The 18931-nt window shown below is 41.1% G+C and overlaps 1 protein-coding gene across 9 annotated transcripts in view; it reads left to right on the forward strand.

Moving 5' to 3' along the window:
* Window positions 1–18931, forward strand: part of DRC11 (dynein regulatory complex subunit 11) — a 204306-nt gene that overhangs the window by 130994 nt on the left and 54381 nt on the right. For all 9 annotated transcript variants that reach the window (XM_072977292.2, XM_072977271.2, XM_072977285.2 and 6 more), the window contains 3 exons: window positions 3276–3351; window positions 6104–6210; window positions 10383–10475. In XM_072977292.2, coding sequence (XP_072833393.2) covers window positions 3276–3351; window positions 6104–6210; window positions 10383–10475 — 276 coding nt within the window. The remainder of the gene's footprint in view (window positions 1–3275; window positions 3352–6103; window positions 6211–10382; window positions 10476–18931) is intronic.

The raw sequence follows: 18931 nt of genomic DNA on the forward strand, positions 1-18931 counted from the left end.
CTCAGCTGGGTTCCAGTGATGGAGTCACATTTATAGAGTCTTCATGAGGAGACAGTGTAGATTCTTTGCCAGAAATGAGGGATGTCACAGAAAGTGTTAAATGTCCATGTTTCTGTAATTGGCTGGGGCTTGCAGAACCTTGTGAGACATTTCTCCTAGTGAATGTGCCCATGTTGATCATAGAATAGTCTAATGACTAGACTATGAATTCAGTATGAAAAAGCTCTTGTTCACTTTTTTATTCAAATTAATGTTATTGACAGATTATATGTTACAGACTATGAACCTTAACCCTAAATATACTAGAAAGATCTTCCACACAAAAAATGCAGTATGAGAGCCACAATACATTCTTGAAAATCATAGCCATTGAATTCATTATCTACTTCTTTCTTTCCAGCTGTGACACATACATCTCAGTTGCACCCATATGCAGTATTTAGGCTTAGGGGGTAAATCTTGCACTGGATTGAGTAAAAAGCTTTTTTCCATCTTAATGGGGGGTAGAGACTGAGGGGGTCACAGTTGGTGAGAGGAAAGTTAATCTTTTCCCTTCCAACAGCAACACCCCTTTGCCATTCTCTACCTTGAGTCAGTAGTGGACCGGTACTGGTCCATGGTCTTGGAAGTACCAGGTCGCTGGGACAGATGAACAGCAAGTAGGAGGTGAGTGGTGAGCGAACCTGCACCTCCTGTTGGTGCACCCCTATTAGGTTCTAATGTTGCTGTTGATCTGACAGGTGGCAGAGCTTTGCTCCCCTCCTCCTGCTGCTAGATCAGCTGTGCGTGTGGTAGAATCTAATAGGAGCCTGCGCTCCTGATAGGTTCTAAGTTGCTGCTGATCTAACAGGAGGCTGAGCTTCAATGCAGCTCACCTCCTGCTCGCCATTTCCTTTATGAGCTTGATTCAAAGCTATACTCCAACAATCTACTGCATAACAAGTATCCCCCTCCCCCGGTCCTTAGGAGAAAAGTCTTCAACTAAACCTGTCCCTGGTGTCAAAAAGGCTGGGGACCACTGGTCTAAACTTCAACTTGAAATACAACAAATTCTGAACAGTGATTTGATGCGTGAATTAAGGGTGGGTGGGTAGGATTTTGGGAACCCAAGACATTAGTACTGCCTTGGTACTGAATAGGAAATTAATTAATTCTGTAAGACCTTTCTTAACTTAGAATGCAAGATCATCATCCAGAAGGAGATAAACTAATAATAGCTGGTTTGATAAAGAATATGAAATTTTGAATCGTAGAAAAGTGAAGTTGGAAGGGGCCCACAAGGCCATCAAGTCCAACCCCTTGCTTAATGCAGGAATACAATCAAAGCATATCTGCCAGGTGATTATCTAAGTTTTTCTTGAATGCCTCCAGTGTTGGAGCTCTCACCAACTCCCAAGGTAACTGGTTTCACTGTCGTACTGCTCTAACAGTTAGGAGGTTTTTCCTGATATTCAACCGAAATTTGACTTAGTTTAACTTGAGCCCATTGTTGCATGTCCTGCACTCTGGGATGATTGAGAACAGATCTTGCCCCTTCTCTGTATGGCAGCCTCTCAAATATTTGAAAAGTGTTGTCATATCATCCCTTAGTCTTCTTTTCTCAAGGCTGAGGAGCTCTTAGGCTGCATAAGCAAAATGAGTCTAAGAGCCTACCAAGATCTTTTTCAAAAACTTTTAAATAATTATAAATAGCTTCTCAAAAAGAAAAAAAACTGGCTTCAATAAAAGAATCATACTAAGAACTCGCTTTAGCTTTGGCCCAGAAAGACATGGTGAGGTATTGGCAACTGCTGGCAACAGCAGAAGGGAGTGTCCACCACAATCTCAATCCCCATATATCTATTGGATGATGGATTATTTTAAACTGTTTAGTGATACAACTCCCATGAGAGAGAAGGCCCCATCGCCAAGTTACCACCTATCCATTTACCAAGGTGGCCACCAGTTACAGCTATTTTCAGCAACCAAAAGCAAGAAAGTTCCAGGGGAAAACTTCATTCGCCTTGATATATGCCAGTTTTTCCAGGACTAGTGGGTTCCTGTCCTAGTTGCCTAATTCACTTACATAGATATGTTTGGAAGAATCCCTAGGGCATGGTCATCCTCAATTGTTGTTTCCGTCTATAATAAAGGGGAACAAAACATACCCATCAGTTTACTTAATGTTGTAAGTAAACTCTATACAAGGCATTTCCTCCAAAAATTGGGAGGATGGGTAACTGAAAAAAATGTATTAGCCCTTGAAAAAAATTGGCTTTAGGGTCGAACATCCTACTTTGGATCATTTACTTCTGTTACAACATCTAATTAACAAATGTATTGAAGCATTATTGGGGAGACTATATGTAGCTTTTATCTATGTTAAAGTGGCATTTGACTATATTCCAAGAAATTGCCTTTGGAAAATGCTGATAAACCTTAATTAGACCTCAGGCTGCTGGAGAAAATTACAAATCTGCACATTTAAACTTTCTTAGACATCCGAGTTGACATTCCAGACCAGCTGTCTAATATAGTTAAAATATCCAAACTGGTACGCCAAGGTTGTACCTTGGCCCCATTTCTTTTTAATTTATGTAAACATTATATGGTGGACCGTTAAACATGATTACAAATCTTCCCAATAAGAGTAGGTGGAAAGGCCATTTCAATATATTGCTAATATCCCACATAAAAATAGGTCTCAGAATATTGCTGAAACAATTCAGCATTTACTGTATGACTAATATATTCAGAATAAATTAAGAGAAAACCAAAATTATGCTCTTCAACAGAAGATCTCATCCTCATAGATGAAAGGATTTTAGAAAAGGTAGTCTCTCTCAAGTACTGAGGAGTGATGTTCCACCAGTCAGGCTCTTGGACAGTTCAGACTGAGTTTTCTAAGCAGAAATTTGAAAAGGCCATATTTGGCATGAATAGATTCTACAGAACTAGAGTGGGGTGTTTGGTTCCTTCCACTGTGAAATTTTCAAAACAAAATTTCTACCCCAGATACTGTATGGAGCTGAAATTTGGGGACTTGGGAATTTACATCCATTAGAAGTCATCCAAAATATGTTTGCTTGACTACTACTAACAGTTTCCCCCTCAACCCCTGGATAAGCCCTTAGACTGCCTGGAAGCAGAGCACTGGTGCTCAGAAGATAGTATGTAAAGGAAATCTTGCTCCTGTCAGCATAGAAATCTCTGGTGCTACTGCTCTTGACAATAATTTTTTAGTGTGTTTATTGTAATTGATGTTTTCCTAAGTTAATGTTATTTGGTACACTAAGGAAGAAGAAGAGGGTTGGAAAATGGCCCCCAGTAATTTTCTCTCAGTAATGGAAGATGGAAACAACAAGTATAAAGGCAAGTAAAGAGGTTATTACTAAAATAGAATGTTGTTTACATGTGGAATATTCAGGTATCTTGTGAACCTGAAATATTCTTCATTGGAACACACTGTATCCTGTGGATACTTCAGTTTGTATTGCCACACACATTACCATCTCATACTCATGCTTCTAAGGAGAAAATATAAGCTAACCTTTCAAAAATTGACAGAAACAAAGAGGAAGAAATATCTGCTCCCCACCCTGGGCCTTGTTTATTATAATACATAAAGAAGCACTAGGAATATAAAATAAATAAATAATAAATAAATAAATAAATAAAATAAAATTGAATAAATAAATAAAGAATATAAAAAGTAAAAATTGTAAACTAATATGTTTTCATTACCAGAGGGCATCCTGCAGATTTCTGTTTAAAATATGTGACTGGGGATCTCAGAGCTATTTAGCAGGGCATCATGTGATGGATTTCTTCATCAAAAAGATCCATTTATTAGGTAAGCTCGATAGCAAAAGTGGGAATGGATTTCTTGAAATCTAATTGGAAGCAATTAGGGACGTGGTGGTGCTGCGGGTTAAACCGCAGAAGCCTGTGCTGCAGGGTCAGAAGACCAAGCAGTCGTAAGATCAAATCCACGCGACGGAGTGAGCTCCCGTCGCTTGTCCCAGCTCCCGCCAACCTAGTGGTTCGAAAGCATGCAAATGCAAGTAGATAAATAGGGACCACTTCGGTGGGAAGGTAACAGCGTTCCGTGTCTAAGTCGCACTGGCCATGTGACCATGGAAGATTGTCTTCGGACAAAACGCTGGCTCCATGGCTTGGAAATGGGGATGAGCACCGCCCCCTAGAGTCGGACACGACTGGACAAAAATTGTCGAGGGGAACCTTTACCTTAATTGGAAGCATATGTATCTCTAAAATCTGTGTAGATTTCCTTATGTCTTACAAGGTAAAATTTAGAGACCATCAGTTCACACAGGTAAGCTACAGAAAACATTTCAAACCAGATGAAAACTACATATTGCATATCTGGAAGCTGAGTCATGGCAACTGGATATCCTTCCTGTTAGGTTGTAATATTTAGCTACTCATCCAGTAGTTTCTTCAGTCTGAGGAGAGTTGGTAGGAGATCTGTGATATATCCTCCACATTGGTTTCACCTCCCCCTGGTCTGAATAGGCTTGTTAGAAGGATAAAGGACTGGGGTCCTTCTCCACCTATAATCCCACTGCAGAAAGATAAGGGAGCAGTGTTGGATAAGAGTGGAAGCCAGAGTCAGAGCAGATCTGAGGTGATAGGAAAATAAAAGCAGAGGCTTGAAAATAAAATTATGTTGGTGTCTGAGAGCCATGTGGTTAAATGTCACAGACACTTTTACTTAATCCACATGAATTGTTGAAGAAAGTGACAGAAACTGAAACGTATTTTATATGTAGAAAGCTCACCGACTGCTGTGTAACATGTGCAATGCTGTGCAGCTAGGATATGTAGCTGAAAACATTCTAGATGTAGTAGCAGATGGAGCAGTTGGGAGAACTCTCCTGTGCTACATTTCTTCCCAATATTCTCAGTGCATTTGGATCAAGGACAGTGGTGGGAAGCTTTATTTCATTCATTGCTTACTACTTTAAAATATAAAATATTTTTCAAGGAATACAGTTTTCCTTTGTAGGGACACAGGCAACAAGTAGCATAGTTTTTCCGTTACACGCCTAGCAACTACTCTGCAATGAGAATTGTTATGATTTCTATAGTATAAATCTTGGAATGTTACATAATAAAAGAATTGCTGAAATCCTGTTGCATCACTTACACCTGCAGAAGAGTGATGATGTCATGAGCAAGAGGCAAGTTTCAATAATCACAGAACTCCTACCGAAAATCACTGCTACTGAATGACAGTGCCAGCAAGGGGAAACTTTCCATTAATTAAAGACTTCTTCATCCTGTTCTTCTACTTTCAAGGTTTTAGTGTAATGATATGGATTACATGGGAGTTGGAAAAGCCATGGAACAAAAGTTTTTGATTACAGAAATATTGCCCCCAGCTGATGATCTCATCATCCTTTTGCAGGCATATTTAAGCTAACAGGATTTCAGCCAATAATGTATAATTAATTGAGAAGGAGTGGGACAAAACAGTGTAAAAATATAGTGACCAATGCAGGAAAAATCTAGCTGTAAAATGCCTCAAAGTTTCTTGAAGATTCAAATAGGCCTTGTGCAATCTGCTAGCTCTGCTTTAATCTATAAGACATGTAAATCATTCTTGTCTTTGCTCATGAATGCATTTAAAAGATTATCCAGTTTCAGTAGTTCTCTTGCTTACTTGCAAGCAAGCAAATAAAGGCAATCCAAGTCCCCACCAATTTACTAGAATATGGAAAAAATATTCTTCCCCAATCACCACCTCTTATTGCCTTCTTGTCTCTTCCTTGATTTCAAGCAGGCTGCTGTGGGCAAGCAAGGCAGCAACAATAATAATCCAAGAAAGAAAAGCACCAAAAACAGAAAATGAAAAGAAACCCCCCAAAGTCGCATTACTATTCCCAAAGATCTCACGGGGGAGGGGAATCCAAGAAATAATCCAAAGGAGTAATGCTAGCAAAAGCAGACTGCCGGGCAGCAGCAAAAATACTCCAGGGGGTGGGGAGCCAATGAAATTCCACCAGATATTATCAATATAAACATAACTCTACAATGACTTTCTTTTTTTAAAAGAAACCACACAATTATTTTCCCTTTATTTTCTCTTCATGGGTGATAGATATTTGGCAGAACAGAGATGAGGGATGGAACTTCCCACAAGAGTATGACCCAGAATTGATCAAAGAAGAAAAGCGGAAAGAAGTGGAAGAAGAGATCAGAATACAGGTGAACTTCACTAGCTGGCCACTTACAAAAATAAGTGCCAAAGAGGATTCCAGTGGGAAAATAAATTCTGATTGGACATATTTCTAGATTTGTATCACTCTTCCTTTACATACTGACATTGTGTTGTGGAATACATGAAAGAGTGTTTGCATGGAGAAATGTAATGAAAAACTTAAAGCAGGGGTCCCCAACCCCCCGGTCCGGTGCTGGTCCGTGGCCATGGCAGGACCGGGCCGCGGAGACAGATCTCCCACCTGCCCCCTGCATGCACTCCCCCCACCCACATGCATGGCCCATCACCCACATGCACGGGTGCCCCTCCCACCTGTGAGTGCGCCCCTCCACAAGCGCATTCCACTCCTTCACGCAAGTTTGCTCCACCACTCTGCAAGTGCGCCCTACCCACCTGTGAGATGCCCTGCCCCCTCCAACTGGTCCACGACTCAGAAAAGGTTGGGGGCCACTGACTTAAAGTGAGATTGTGACATGTGAACAAGTAAAATTTTATTATTGCTAGAGACTAGCAGAGCTGTCAAATTATGAATACATGTTTGTCTTCCTCTTCTCTCTCTCTCTCTCTCTCACACACACACACACTTTCTCCCCCTATGTCTCCAGATCCCATGTTACTTAATAAAAGTAGAAGGCAGGCATCATTACTGGCTTCTTTGAGGCTCTGAGATAGTCTATTGTAATAAAATAATGAGTAATATAGCACTTCATGTACATCCTCTAAGGTATAATCTACCCATGCAGTAAAATGAGGTTAAAAAAACGAGAGAGATAGTAAGTGTCCATGGGCAGTAGAATGAACTGTGCCATTTAAAGCATTTAAGTTTGTCCTTCACTCATTATCTTGATGTTGTGGTATTTTGTCTTTATGTTGCTGGTAAAGCAGAAGAGGAATGCTTTATTTTAATGCTTCAGTCTGGCTTTTCGATGCATTGTTGCTGAAAAATCAAATAGGAATGTGTCATTAAAGAAATGTTTTGTTGTTGTTGTTGTTGTACAGGACTAACCCTTGCTTTCTCCTTATAATTTTCAGCATGGGTCTGGGTGTTATCCTTATTATGATGTCTGGCTGGCTCCTCCTGTCATTAGCTTTATCTGTCGTGACCCATATATCCATTCAGCTGAAGTGAACTACTTTGCCCCTGTCCCCAAGGTCCAGTAGACACCAACCCCCTCTAAGTTTACACACACACACACACACACACACACAGAGAGAGAGAGAGAGAGAGAGAGAGAGAGAGAGAGAGAGAGAGAGAGAGAGAAGCCTAGAATCTCTAGACTGCAGCAGCAGTGCTTGTGATTACAATCTGAATCACTTTCAGACTGGCTATGGACCTGAGATCAGCTGAAGCCCAATACAAAAGGAATCCAACAGTATAATTCTGTGGGAGATACAATATTTTTAGAGCTGATTGGCAGAAATTCAGCACAACACTGGAGGGAATTATGCCATAATTCTGAGGTTTATGATCAGTTCGTCAGGACAGTGAAAAGGCCATCCCAACTGTTCGTACTTCGAGTCAAGTACTTCCAGGGCCTAACATCAGAAATATTTACCCAAATAAATAATTATTTTTTCACAGTTTGAACAAAATCTTTTGATCAAAGAAACCATTTGGCTGATCAGCAATTAATTTTTTCACTCTCAAAAACTAAAACAGATAATTCGATAAAACATGGCAAGAAACAGTCAGAAGGCCTAGAGTTTATTGAAGTGAGTAAAGAACACCCCAACAAAAGACCCAACTCATGCAAATATTTCAGCAAACCATATAGCTCACCATCTTCTCATTAGTGGCACATCTGAACATTTCCATCAGAAATCAGAACATAAACTTGAAAGATACAAGCAACTGGAGACCAATGACCTTACAAGCCCATTCAACTTAAAGTAAATCAAAAAAGCTATTTGTAGCTGCAGCAGTGAGAAGGCAGGAGGCCTGGATAACATCCACAGAGAGCAGATAAAACATTTTGGTATAGTAGCAAAAGAAAAAAAAGGCTTCTTAATTCCTTTAAGAACTGTCTTGACTCTCTCAGGATTCTGCGAATTTGGAGAAAATCACAAATTATTCCTATCGTGTAATCTGGTAGGGAAACCACAGATCCCGAAAATGTCAGGCTGATCATGCTACTTTATCACCTTATAAGTCCTGGAAAGAATTATTCTTAACTGTCCAAAGGGGGTTTTGGAACCACTCTTCATCCCACAACAGGATGGCTTAAGACTTGGAAGAATTGTACAGTATACATTTAACACAATGTATTGAGGATGAATTTAAAACTAGAAAGATGACAGGCTTAGCTTATTTTGGCCATTCTGCTACCTATGACAACATTCATCATCAAGTATTACTGAAAATATTCCATAATCTACCCAAGGATTAAAAATTCTCTAATGTAATAGCAAGTCTTTTGCAATAGAAAAATTGTAATTAATTTTCAAGGATAACACATCCAAGAGGAGACTTAAATGGTCTACTCCACAGCAGCATATAGATGCCCATTTTGTTTGAAATCTCTGCTAATGACCAAGCACTTCTTCAAGGCACCAAAAGTTTTCTTTCTGCTGATGACCTCACACTTGCTGTTCAGCTGGACAGTTTTGCGATGGTAGAACTGTTGAGAATTTTGATTATAACATGTATTCTCATAACATCAGCAGAGTATGGAGATATTGGATAGCAGAGATACTCATGACACTATGACACTGAGAGAGTAAAATTAACTTAGTCTAATTAAATATATATATAGAAGATAGACATTCCCACATAGCATAGGAAAAAGTGATCTGACTTACAGCAGATACAGTGTCCCATTTTCACATGACTTATGTACACTTCTGGGACCAATAAAATAATACATTACATCATCTTCAGTTACATAAGGTTTCATCATCTACCACAGCTGTACAGCATTTAGTCTGAAACCTTGATCCACACCTGAACATAATCTTACACATGACTCAGGTAAAATCAGCCATTTTATCTTTAACTATGCAACATTAATATTCAATAGATTTTCATATCAAAATATCAACCAAAACATATTCTAAAATAAGCATTAGAAGAATTTGGTGCATCTTATGATAGTAATCAACCCAGTCCTACTAAGACTCGAATATGTACCTTCCACCTGCAAGCATCTTTAAAAGTTCAGGTAGCTTGAAGGCCATTCAACTAGATAATTGTTTTGTCCCCCAAACTTAGCTGTTACTTTGGATTATACACTTACCTGTAGAAAGCACTGCCAAAAGACAGTGAAGCAACAATATTCTTCTAAAGTTATCAATTGCCAGTTGAGGCTGCAATCACAAAGAACTACCGCCTTGGCCTGTGCTACTCTGCAGATGATATACCAGGCCAGTGTGATATAGTTCAGTTCAATCAAAACAGATAGATGCATTAATCAATGAAAGCAGTAGAATCATTTCTGGATGCCTGAAGCCAACTCCATTGATAAAATCAATTATCTCACAGGTATCCCCTCTCCCTGCAACATATGGAAAGAGGTAGCAGCTAATACTGAAAGACCGAAAGCACCTACCTCAGATGTGCATCCACTCTTCAGCTATTATCGTGACTTTCCTAGATTAAAATCAAGAAATGTTTTTTTCAGAACTTCTGTGAATCTTGAAAAAGCAGCAGAGAGTGCCAGGTGAAAAGAACAAACTACCTACCTACCTCTTAAAATGGATGAACCTCCAGGAAAGTCTAGTTCCAGTCACACAGAGAATTAGGTTATTTGAAAGTTACTCAATAGGCTACAGACTGGAGTTGGCAGAACCAAGGTGAGTCTAGGAAAATGGGGGTTTGTACAGCCACAGTTCTTCGAAAGTGCAAAGAACTGGTAACTTCACACTTATGCCCCTCAAAATGTATTATGGGTGATTTGATGTTAGCTACCGCAAATGTTATCGATCTTGATTTTATCTAACTCAAGGAAGGAAAGAAGAAAATAAAGACCTTGTAATATTTTACAGGTTTTGATCCTCTTTTCCCTGGACATCAGAGAGAGAGAGAGAGAGAGAGAGAGAGAGAGAGAGAGAGAGAGAGAGAGAGAGAGAGAACTGGATAATTGCACATGTGCTTATGTTTTTAATAGCAGGAATTGTTTTTAAACATAGCATTTTTACTCATTGCATGTATCTGCCCAAACAGGTGGATGAACTAATGCGTCAGGAATTGAAGAATCTAAAATTAGCTGTAGACAGAGAGACAGAGAAAAAAGGAAAAAAAGGGAAAAGGGGAAAGGTAAGTAAAACTTTATATAACATCTTTTTAACTTTATAACAGTTAACTAATACAGTAACAGAACCAATATGAGTTTCATGGATAAAGGGATGGACTAGGTAGTGATGTAGTGTGAGTTTTCAGCAACCCAGGGCAAGGCAAGTATTGTGTGCCCCACTTCCTGTGGGTGCCTCCTTCTTTCTCCCAACTGCCCCCTTGCTCTTGCAGAAGGGGGGAAGCTCAGCAAAGGCCACACTTGGACAGGGAAATGGGGGAGCAACCTCGAGCCTGGCCACCTAGAATGAGTTCACAGGAGGAGGAGAAGCTCTGCACATGACCAGAGGCACAAGGAGTCAATGTGGGCCCCCGCAATCATCCCATGCTCCAAAATGGCTTGTGCCTCCAGACCTTCTGACCAGAGCTCCCCCACAGCTCCAAAGGCAAGCCTGCTGCTCCTCCCTTTGCCCTGTTCTGTGGCACAAGGATCTCCCACCTTAATCTGCCTCAGGTGCAGAAGTTTAACCAGGGGTAGGGGCAGCAGGGGATCTGCCAGGGGCAGCTTCGCCAAACACCACTGGGGAACCGAAGGCCCCAGGAACTCGGGGGGAGGGGCTGCCACTGGGCAAAGGGGGAGGTAGCCTGACTCACCGTGGCTGCTGTTGCTGGACTCACCTTTTCCTCCTCCTCCTCCTCCTCCTCCTCCTCCTCCTCCTCCTCCTCCTCCTCCTCCTCCTCCTCCATGGTACTAGCAGCAACAGCAGCACTGCCCAGCACTCCAAGATGGTCTCTGCCTGGGCTCCTCCTTTGTCTCCTTGCTTCTGTGCCCTCCAAACAATGGATCAGCCCTCTGCCCCCACCACCACCTTCAGCCCTCCTCCCTCTGCAGGGCTTGAGGCCAGCCCACCCCTCTCGAGGAGGGAGGAGGGAATGGCTGAATGTGGCAGGGGGAGAGCTGATCCACGCCTTTTGCACAGAAGCAGAGTTACCATTTTCTGGCAGGAGGGCAGACAGATGGCCCCAACTCCTCTGCACCAAAGGCAGTGAAGCCTGACCAAGCAGCACCCACTACCCCTGCACTTCTTGATGAGGCTGCATGTTCTGCACCCTAAAACATTGGTGCCCGAGGCAAGTGCTCCACTGCCCCCCCATGCTACACCACTGGCATTAGGACTCAGGAACTCAGGAGTTCAAATCCCTGCTCTGTCATAACAACTCACTGTTGAGGCACTCATAAAAATGCTCCTCAAATGTGCCACATACATTGAAAACCCTATTAGATTGCTGTGATTCAAATGTGACTTAAAAGCACATAACAAACTGCATATACTGTACATTCAGTTGTACTAATTGTGTATAGAGATGGGCACAAACTGCTGGTTTGGAGGCTTGTGCTAGTTGAGTCAGTGACTGAACAGGTGTTCCACAGTTCAGCACCCCACCCCCTGTGGCAGGCACCCACTCAGAAGCAACACCTGTAGGAGGCGGGACAGGGAAGTTGGGGCTGCAAGTGGAGGGAGCCAGCTGGGGGGAGGGAGGTGCCAAACCACAGAAGACCCATCCGGCTGTTGGCCAAACCAGCATGAGCCACCACACCGTTTATGCCATCTCTAAGTGTTTGTCACTGTTCCATTTGGCCTCGTGTAAAGAGAAGGGCTACATCTCAGTGGTAAAATATATAAAAGTTCACAGGTGTAATACCCTTCATCTCCAGGTAGGATTGGGAAGACTTCCTTTCAGTAGCCTAGACCACTTGTTGGTCCAGTCATTGCTGCGGCAGTTTCCTGTTTCTTGCTACTCATATGAACATGAACATAATGACTATAAAACATCTCCACTGGCTTTCATATAGCTAGATTACACAACAGAGAAGTCTTTCCGAGCTAGCTTGTTTAGTATCTTATATAATAGTAACACAGTGGTGCCTCAACTTGAGAACACCCCTACTTATGACCATTTTGAGTTATGACCAGCTCTGGCCGCAAAATTTTGCTTCTACTTGCAACCGGAGCATCCACTTACAAACAGAAAAAGGCAGGAGAAAAAGGTGGGAAATTCAAATTTCTAACTGTTGATGGTGACGAGGCTGCTTCTTTGTAGCTCTTTCACCCCAGCAGTTAGAGATTGTGTGGCGGCATTGGAGGCTTGGGACTGCCTCCTTCTGCTTCTGAGAGCATGTGTGTGTGTTGCAGGGAGGCTTCGGGCTGCCTTGTAAGGTAAGGTGCTGTTTTCTGCTTTTTAAAAACTGTTCTGAGTGTTTTTCCAGTGTGGTTTTGAGCTGTGCTGTGATGGGTCTTGGGGGGTTTGTTTGTTTTTTGGGGTTTCCCCCCATTTCTGATGGGTCTTGGGGGATTCGTTTGCTTTTTGGATTTTCCCCCCCAATTTCCGATGGGTCTTGGGGGATTTGTTTGCTTTTTGGATTTTCCCCCCCAATTTCCAATGGGTCTTGGGGGATTTGTTTGCTTTTTGGATTTTTTCCCCATTTCCGATGGGTCTTGGGGAGTTTGCTTTTTAATTCCCCCTCATTTCCGATCTTGCACAATCTGCTTGATTGCTTTTTGCTTTGTCTTGTTTGCATTTGCAATGGGTCTTGCATGGTTGATTGCTTTTCCTCCCCCCTCCCCCTTCAACTGGAAGGGATTAATCACATTTCCGACCAGTCTTGCAGTGATTTCTTTTGGTGATTTTTTTTCTTCGGCCGGAACAGATAAATTGCATTTCAATGCATTGCAATGGGAAAGGTTCCTTCGACTTACGACTGTCTTCTTGAACCAATTAAGTTTGTAAGTCGAGGCACCACTGTAGAACTTTCAAACTACATCCCATATAACTTCAGGAGGCTTTTGATGCAGGTGTTTAACACAATGGGGTCCTTCATTTGTGCATATGTGATTGCCTTAGACTGATGCAATCTATACAGTATACTGCTTGGAGCTTTCTGGACCTTGAATGTGGGATTTCTAAACTCTGCTGTCATGCAAGGGTGCAGTCTGCATTCTTCTGTGGGCCTGGCAAGTGCCCTAACATGGAGATACACATCCACTCCTGGTAGATGTACTGATTTTTCTCACTCTAACTGTTGCACAGTCTCACTCTGATCGGAAGGGAATTTGGGGCCCAAGGAAGAGGGTTTATTTTATCTGCTATCTAAATTTTGATTACCTTGTAAATAATCTGAGCTCTTTCCTTTCCTTTCCTTTCCTTTCCTTTCTTCCGTCCTTCCATCCATCCATCCATCCATCCATTCATCCATGGGAAGTTTTTCGACTTATTTCCTTGCTTCACAGAGATTAGTTTTTTTGATGTTGAATCTGAAATTCCAGTGAAGAATTCAAACCATCAGGATATACCATCCTGCAGCCATGAATTCTAAATCTTAATGCCTTTTCATTCTACATGAAGAAAGAAAATGAGCAAGAAGACTGTTTCTAATTAAATATAACAACTGCCGTTTTACAGCAGTTTTCATTATTTTTCATTAAATGTATTGTTTATATTCATAAGAAGGTTTAGATAATTTCTCACAAAAATAGACTTATATCAAGCAAAGTGCATGCAGCGTGTGTAGGGAAGTCATGAACAAGCATATATTCTCAGTCTTTATTCAATGCCTGGGGTTATTTAGTGTTTAGTTTTTGGTTTGGTTTTGTAAATCTTGGCATAAATTGGAAAGATCCTCACCACCATATGCATAAAACTGTATATACTTCCATATTGCTGGAGAAATTGCCTTAAGGAAGCAAACAGTTGGCTCATATGTTGAACATATGTTCACTGTGTATGGAACTAGGGACAATCTAATTTTCATTATGTGATTATTTTTAAAATGGAAAAAGATAACGGACCATTTCTAGAAGCTCTCAAGGAATACTTGGGGAAGAAAGGTGTAAAATAAAAAATAGAATTTGTATCTCCAGTTTCTTTGCTCTGTAAACTATGATGTATTGGATGATGTATACTTTGGTCTCCTGGGCCAGATACAGGCATCATTTTTGGAACTGTAATAGTTATTAAGGTGTTTTTTTTAAATAAACATTTTTAACCTTTGTGTTTAACAAGATGTAATTTCTAGAAGTGTTGAAATACCATAAGAGTAGAATATAATCTTGAATCAACAGAGCTTCTATCCTTGGTTAATTTCTACTTGTTACTCAAGCAACATTACATAGTTTGTTCTCTCTGTTAGCAAAACATAATTTTCCAGAATCTTGCCAATAAAAGTGATGTCTCTGACAGCAGAAGATGCTGTGAATCATCTTTTTCCACACTAAACAGCCTGATGTTGGACACCTCCAAGCTTAGGTGAAGGGACTAAAGGGACTATAACTGTTGCACTATTGCCAGCAATGTTATGCAATACTCCTACAGAAAGCCAGACCGATGCCATCATAAGCCTTAGTGATGCAGTGAGAGTTAGACTTCAGAGTTTGAATCCAGTGCTCCACAACCTGCCCACATTCCCAAATAACTCTACAGAAGGTAGGACAGAATGGAGACAATCGAAGACAGATCCAACATCAGAATCTGAAGTTTCATAGGCAACCCACCAGGGCTAATACCAGTTATTGTGGCATCTTGTTTTCTTTTATAGTCAGGGGGCAGCAGGCCAAACATGTACAGTGGTGCCTCGCATAGTGAGGTTAATCCGTTCCGGATTAACCTTCGCTATAGCGAAACATCGCTGAACGGGGCAGGGAAAGCCATTGGAACGCATTAAACATCGTTTAATGCGTTCCAAAAGTCTCCTTTACTCACCATTCAGCGAGGTTTCCTATGGCCGGCAGCCATTTTCGCGCCCTCGTTAAGCGAGGGGAGGGCGCGAAAACGCTGCGCGCAGCCATTACGGAGCTTCCGGCAGCCATTTTGTCCGCCGAACAGCTGATTGTCGGGGCTTCGTTTTGCGAAGATCGGTAAGCGAAACGCTTACCGATCTTCGTAAAGCGATTTTCGGCCATAGGGCCCATCGGTAAGCGATCGCATTAGCGACCCAAAAAAACGGATCGCTATGCGATTTCGTCGTTATACGGTGCGCTCGTTAAGCGAGGCACCACTGTACATGGATATAGATGCATACTTTATTATTTTTACTTTTAAAAGAATAAAACTTCTATGTCTGTGTAAATGCCTGGCATGTTGTCGTGGTTATACCATAGATTTTCTATGTAAACATGTTTATTTTACAATCATGTTAATTGGCTGTTTCAGTCTATTAGCATCTGAAATTCCCAAAAAGACCATTAAGTTTTAAGACTGTCTAAATGTTGGTGTCTAAAATTATTTACTTGTTTATCTCCCTAAAATTAACTCCATGCAATATGCCACTGACCAACAGATAGGGATTCCTCAGACAATACTTAGTGAAGCTGGCTATTAATATTTACCAATGGCTAGAATCTTCATCTGCAGCTATGGAAATTGTCTCACTTTTGGAAACAAACAAGTTGCAAAATCACTATAGGCGTTATCAGTTGTATGCTGAGTGACACAGATCAGTATGCAATGCATAATGTCTGCTCACCTACAAACCTTATGTCATTTGTGTTAGGTCAGTACAACTAAATAAGATTATTGTTTGGGGTTTTTAAAATAACATCTTACGGTGGATCTTTATTCCTGATCAGATATGTATGCCAGAGAGCCTCAGGAATGGATTGCTAGAAGTTCCCTTTCAAAATAATGTCAAAATATGATGTAATTTATCAGTAAAGGCATGGTACTCTTGTTGATATTGGCGATACTCATGGTAATTATGATGCAGAAGATTAAAAATGGGCACAAACCTCGGTTCAGAGGTTTGTCAGCTGCTGCGTGTGTCCTTCCCCCACCCCCTCAGCAGGCTCCCCAACTCATTGGCCACTGTGAACTTTTCTTTCCCTCCTCTTCGCACAATTGTCCAGACCCAGCAGGAGCACCTGCTTCCCTCCTCCACCTCCTCCAGCAACCGCTCACTTAGATGAGAAGGTGAGGTAGCTGTGTGAGCAGCTGCTGGAGGAGGCGGAGAAGGGAAGTAGGTGCTCCTGCTAGGACTGGATGATCACATGAAGAAGAGAGAAAGAGCAGTGTGTGCCAGCTGTTAAGGGAGGGAGGCGGCTGGGGTGGGTGAGGGAAGGGAATGCACAGCACTGCAGGTGCCACACCAATCAACTGGCATGAACCTCTGAACCAAGGTTCATGCCCATCTCTACTGAAGATGCATTTATTGACATTGTTTGCCTAGAATACTGAAAATGGCAAATATTTAAAATTCTGCTTTTCAATAAAGCTCTTTCAGAGTAATTTAAGTGATTTTATATGAATCATTATTTCTTATTTTTTGGGGCAGAAAGTGAAGACATCTTTGTTTACCTTTTAAAAACTCTTAACCAGTAGTCTACTAAATTGTTTGTTACAAAGAATGTTGACTCGGCAGCTGAAACGTAGGCACTGTTTTTCAATTTGCTTTTTCATCTATATGAACTTCGAACAAATTTATTTTAGAGGAATATTATGTAAGACTCAAATCCTAAATTCCATTTTAAATGGCATTTTGAAGCTGAGAGACAGTATTCTATGTGTCTTTCTATATAATCTTTGCAGCTTAAGGAACAAATTAGAGACTTAGTCCAGTGAAATGGTAGAGTGCATTTTATTCACACTTTGGATGAATTTTTCCCAATTAGCTATTCCTCATTAGATTAGGCATCCTTCAATCTCGAGAGACTATAGTAATGTGCTCTATATGGAGGACTTGGAACAGTGTTTAGTGTGGCTGAGAAGACCAATTCGAGAGTGGCAATCCCTTCCACACTGATGACAAATGCAATCTGTCCCCTGTCCAGCTCCCTAATTTTGCTGCTTACGGGACTGCCACTGCCTCAGCCTGCTGAACAAGGGTCTCTTCAAAATGTGAGAGGCTCCTCCTACCTCCAGGCTGAACGCTCAGATGTCAAGGTTTCCCATCTGTTGAGGTCCATTCCTAAAGCCTTCAGATCCCACTTGCAGATAATCTTGTATCGCAGCTGTGGTCTCCTTCTGAGGTGATTTATCTGCACTAATTCTCCATACAGGAGATCCTTTGGAATCTAACCATTAATCATTCTCACGACATGCCCAAAACAACATAGACATTGCTGTTTCAGTAATGTATACATGCTAAAAATTCCAGCTAATTCTAGGACTACTCTATTTGGAACTTTGTCCTGCCAGGTGATACCAAAAATGCATTGGAGACAATGCATATGGAAGGTGATCAGCTTCCTCTCCTGTCGTGCACAAAGGGTCCAGGACTCACTGCAGTACAGGAGTGTGCTCAGGAAACAGGCTCTATAAACCTGGATCTTGGTATATGCCATCAGCTTCTTATTAAGCCATACTTTCTTTGTGAGTCTGGAGAACATGGTAGTTGCTTTGTTAATGCATTTATCCAGCTCAGCATCTAGGGAGATGGTGTTAGAGATTGTTGAGCCAAGGTACACAAAGTCATGAAGAACCTCCAATTCTTGTGGTGAGATGGTAATAGAGGGAGGTGAGTCCACATCCTGGCCCATGACTTGTGTTTTCTTCAGGCTAATTGTTAATCCAAATTCTTGGCAGCTATTCCCCATAATCTTTCAAAAATTCCTTTAGATTTTTATAAGTTTTAGTTAAAAGCATCAGTGAAGGGTTTGACTTATGCATAACATATGCAGTTCAAACAATCTGGAATGGCAACTCGCTTCTTTAATGAGTAGTTCTTAAGGTGGTGAGGAAGAAGGCCCAGAGAAAGGTGACAGAGTTTGTCTTCTGCATTTAGAGACTGATGGAAGAGACATATGTAATATTGAATATTCAATTGGGATCCTACATATTTAACTTAGTATGACTAATTCAGTGATTCACAAATTATGGATCACATCATACTGGAATCCTGCAAGCAGAGCTAGAAGGTGTTTTGAAAAATTAAGCAGAACTGTTGAATTATGTGATTATCATATCTGTATACTGGGAAAGACTATGCAATATTTATTTATTCTATTTATTTACTTATTGGACTTATATACCGCCCCATAGTGCTACAAGCACTCTCCGGGCGGTTTACAATTTTAATTATACAGGCTACACATTTTTTTTCCTTTTTTCCTTTTCCTTTTTTTCCTCTGGCAATATTAAACACATGGAAATCATTGTAAGGATATAAGGACACACAAGGATTCCCTGATACAACCCATGTTCCACATATTATAGAAGTCCAGGCACTCATCATTTTTGTGTTCTCCATGCATAATATACAGTGGTGCCTTGCACAGCGACGATAATTTGTGCAGCAAAAATCGCTGCTAAGCGATTTTGTTGCTATGTAAAATAAAAAAGCCCATAGGAATGCATTAAAACCTGTTTAATGCATTCCTATGGGCTAAAAACTTACCTTTAAGTGAAAATCCTCCATACGGCGGCCATTTTGGGTGCCGGGTAAGTGAGGAATCTGTGCAAAAACACAGTGGGCAGCCATTTATTTTACCCGG

The sequence above is a fragment of the Pogona vitticeps genome, chromosome 1, assembly GCF_051106095.1.
Source record: "Pogona vitticeps strain Pit_001003342236 chromosome 1, PviZW2.1, whole genome shotgun sequence".
Lineage (NCBI taxonomy): Eukaryota > Metazoa > Chordata > Lepidosauria > Squamata > Agamidae > Pogona > Pogona vitticeps.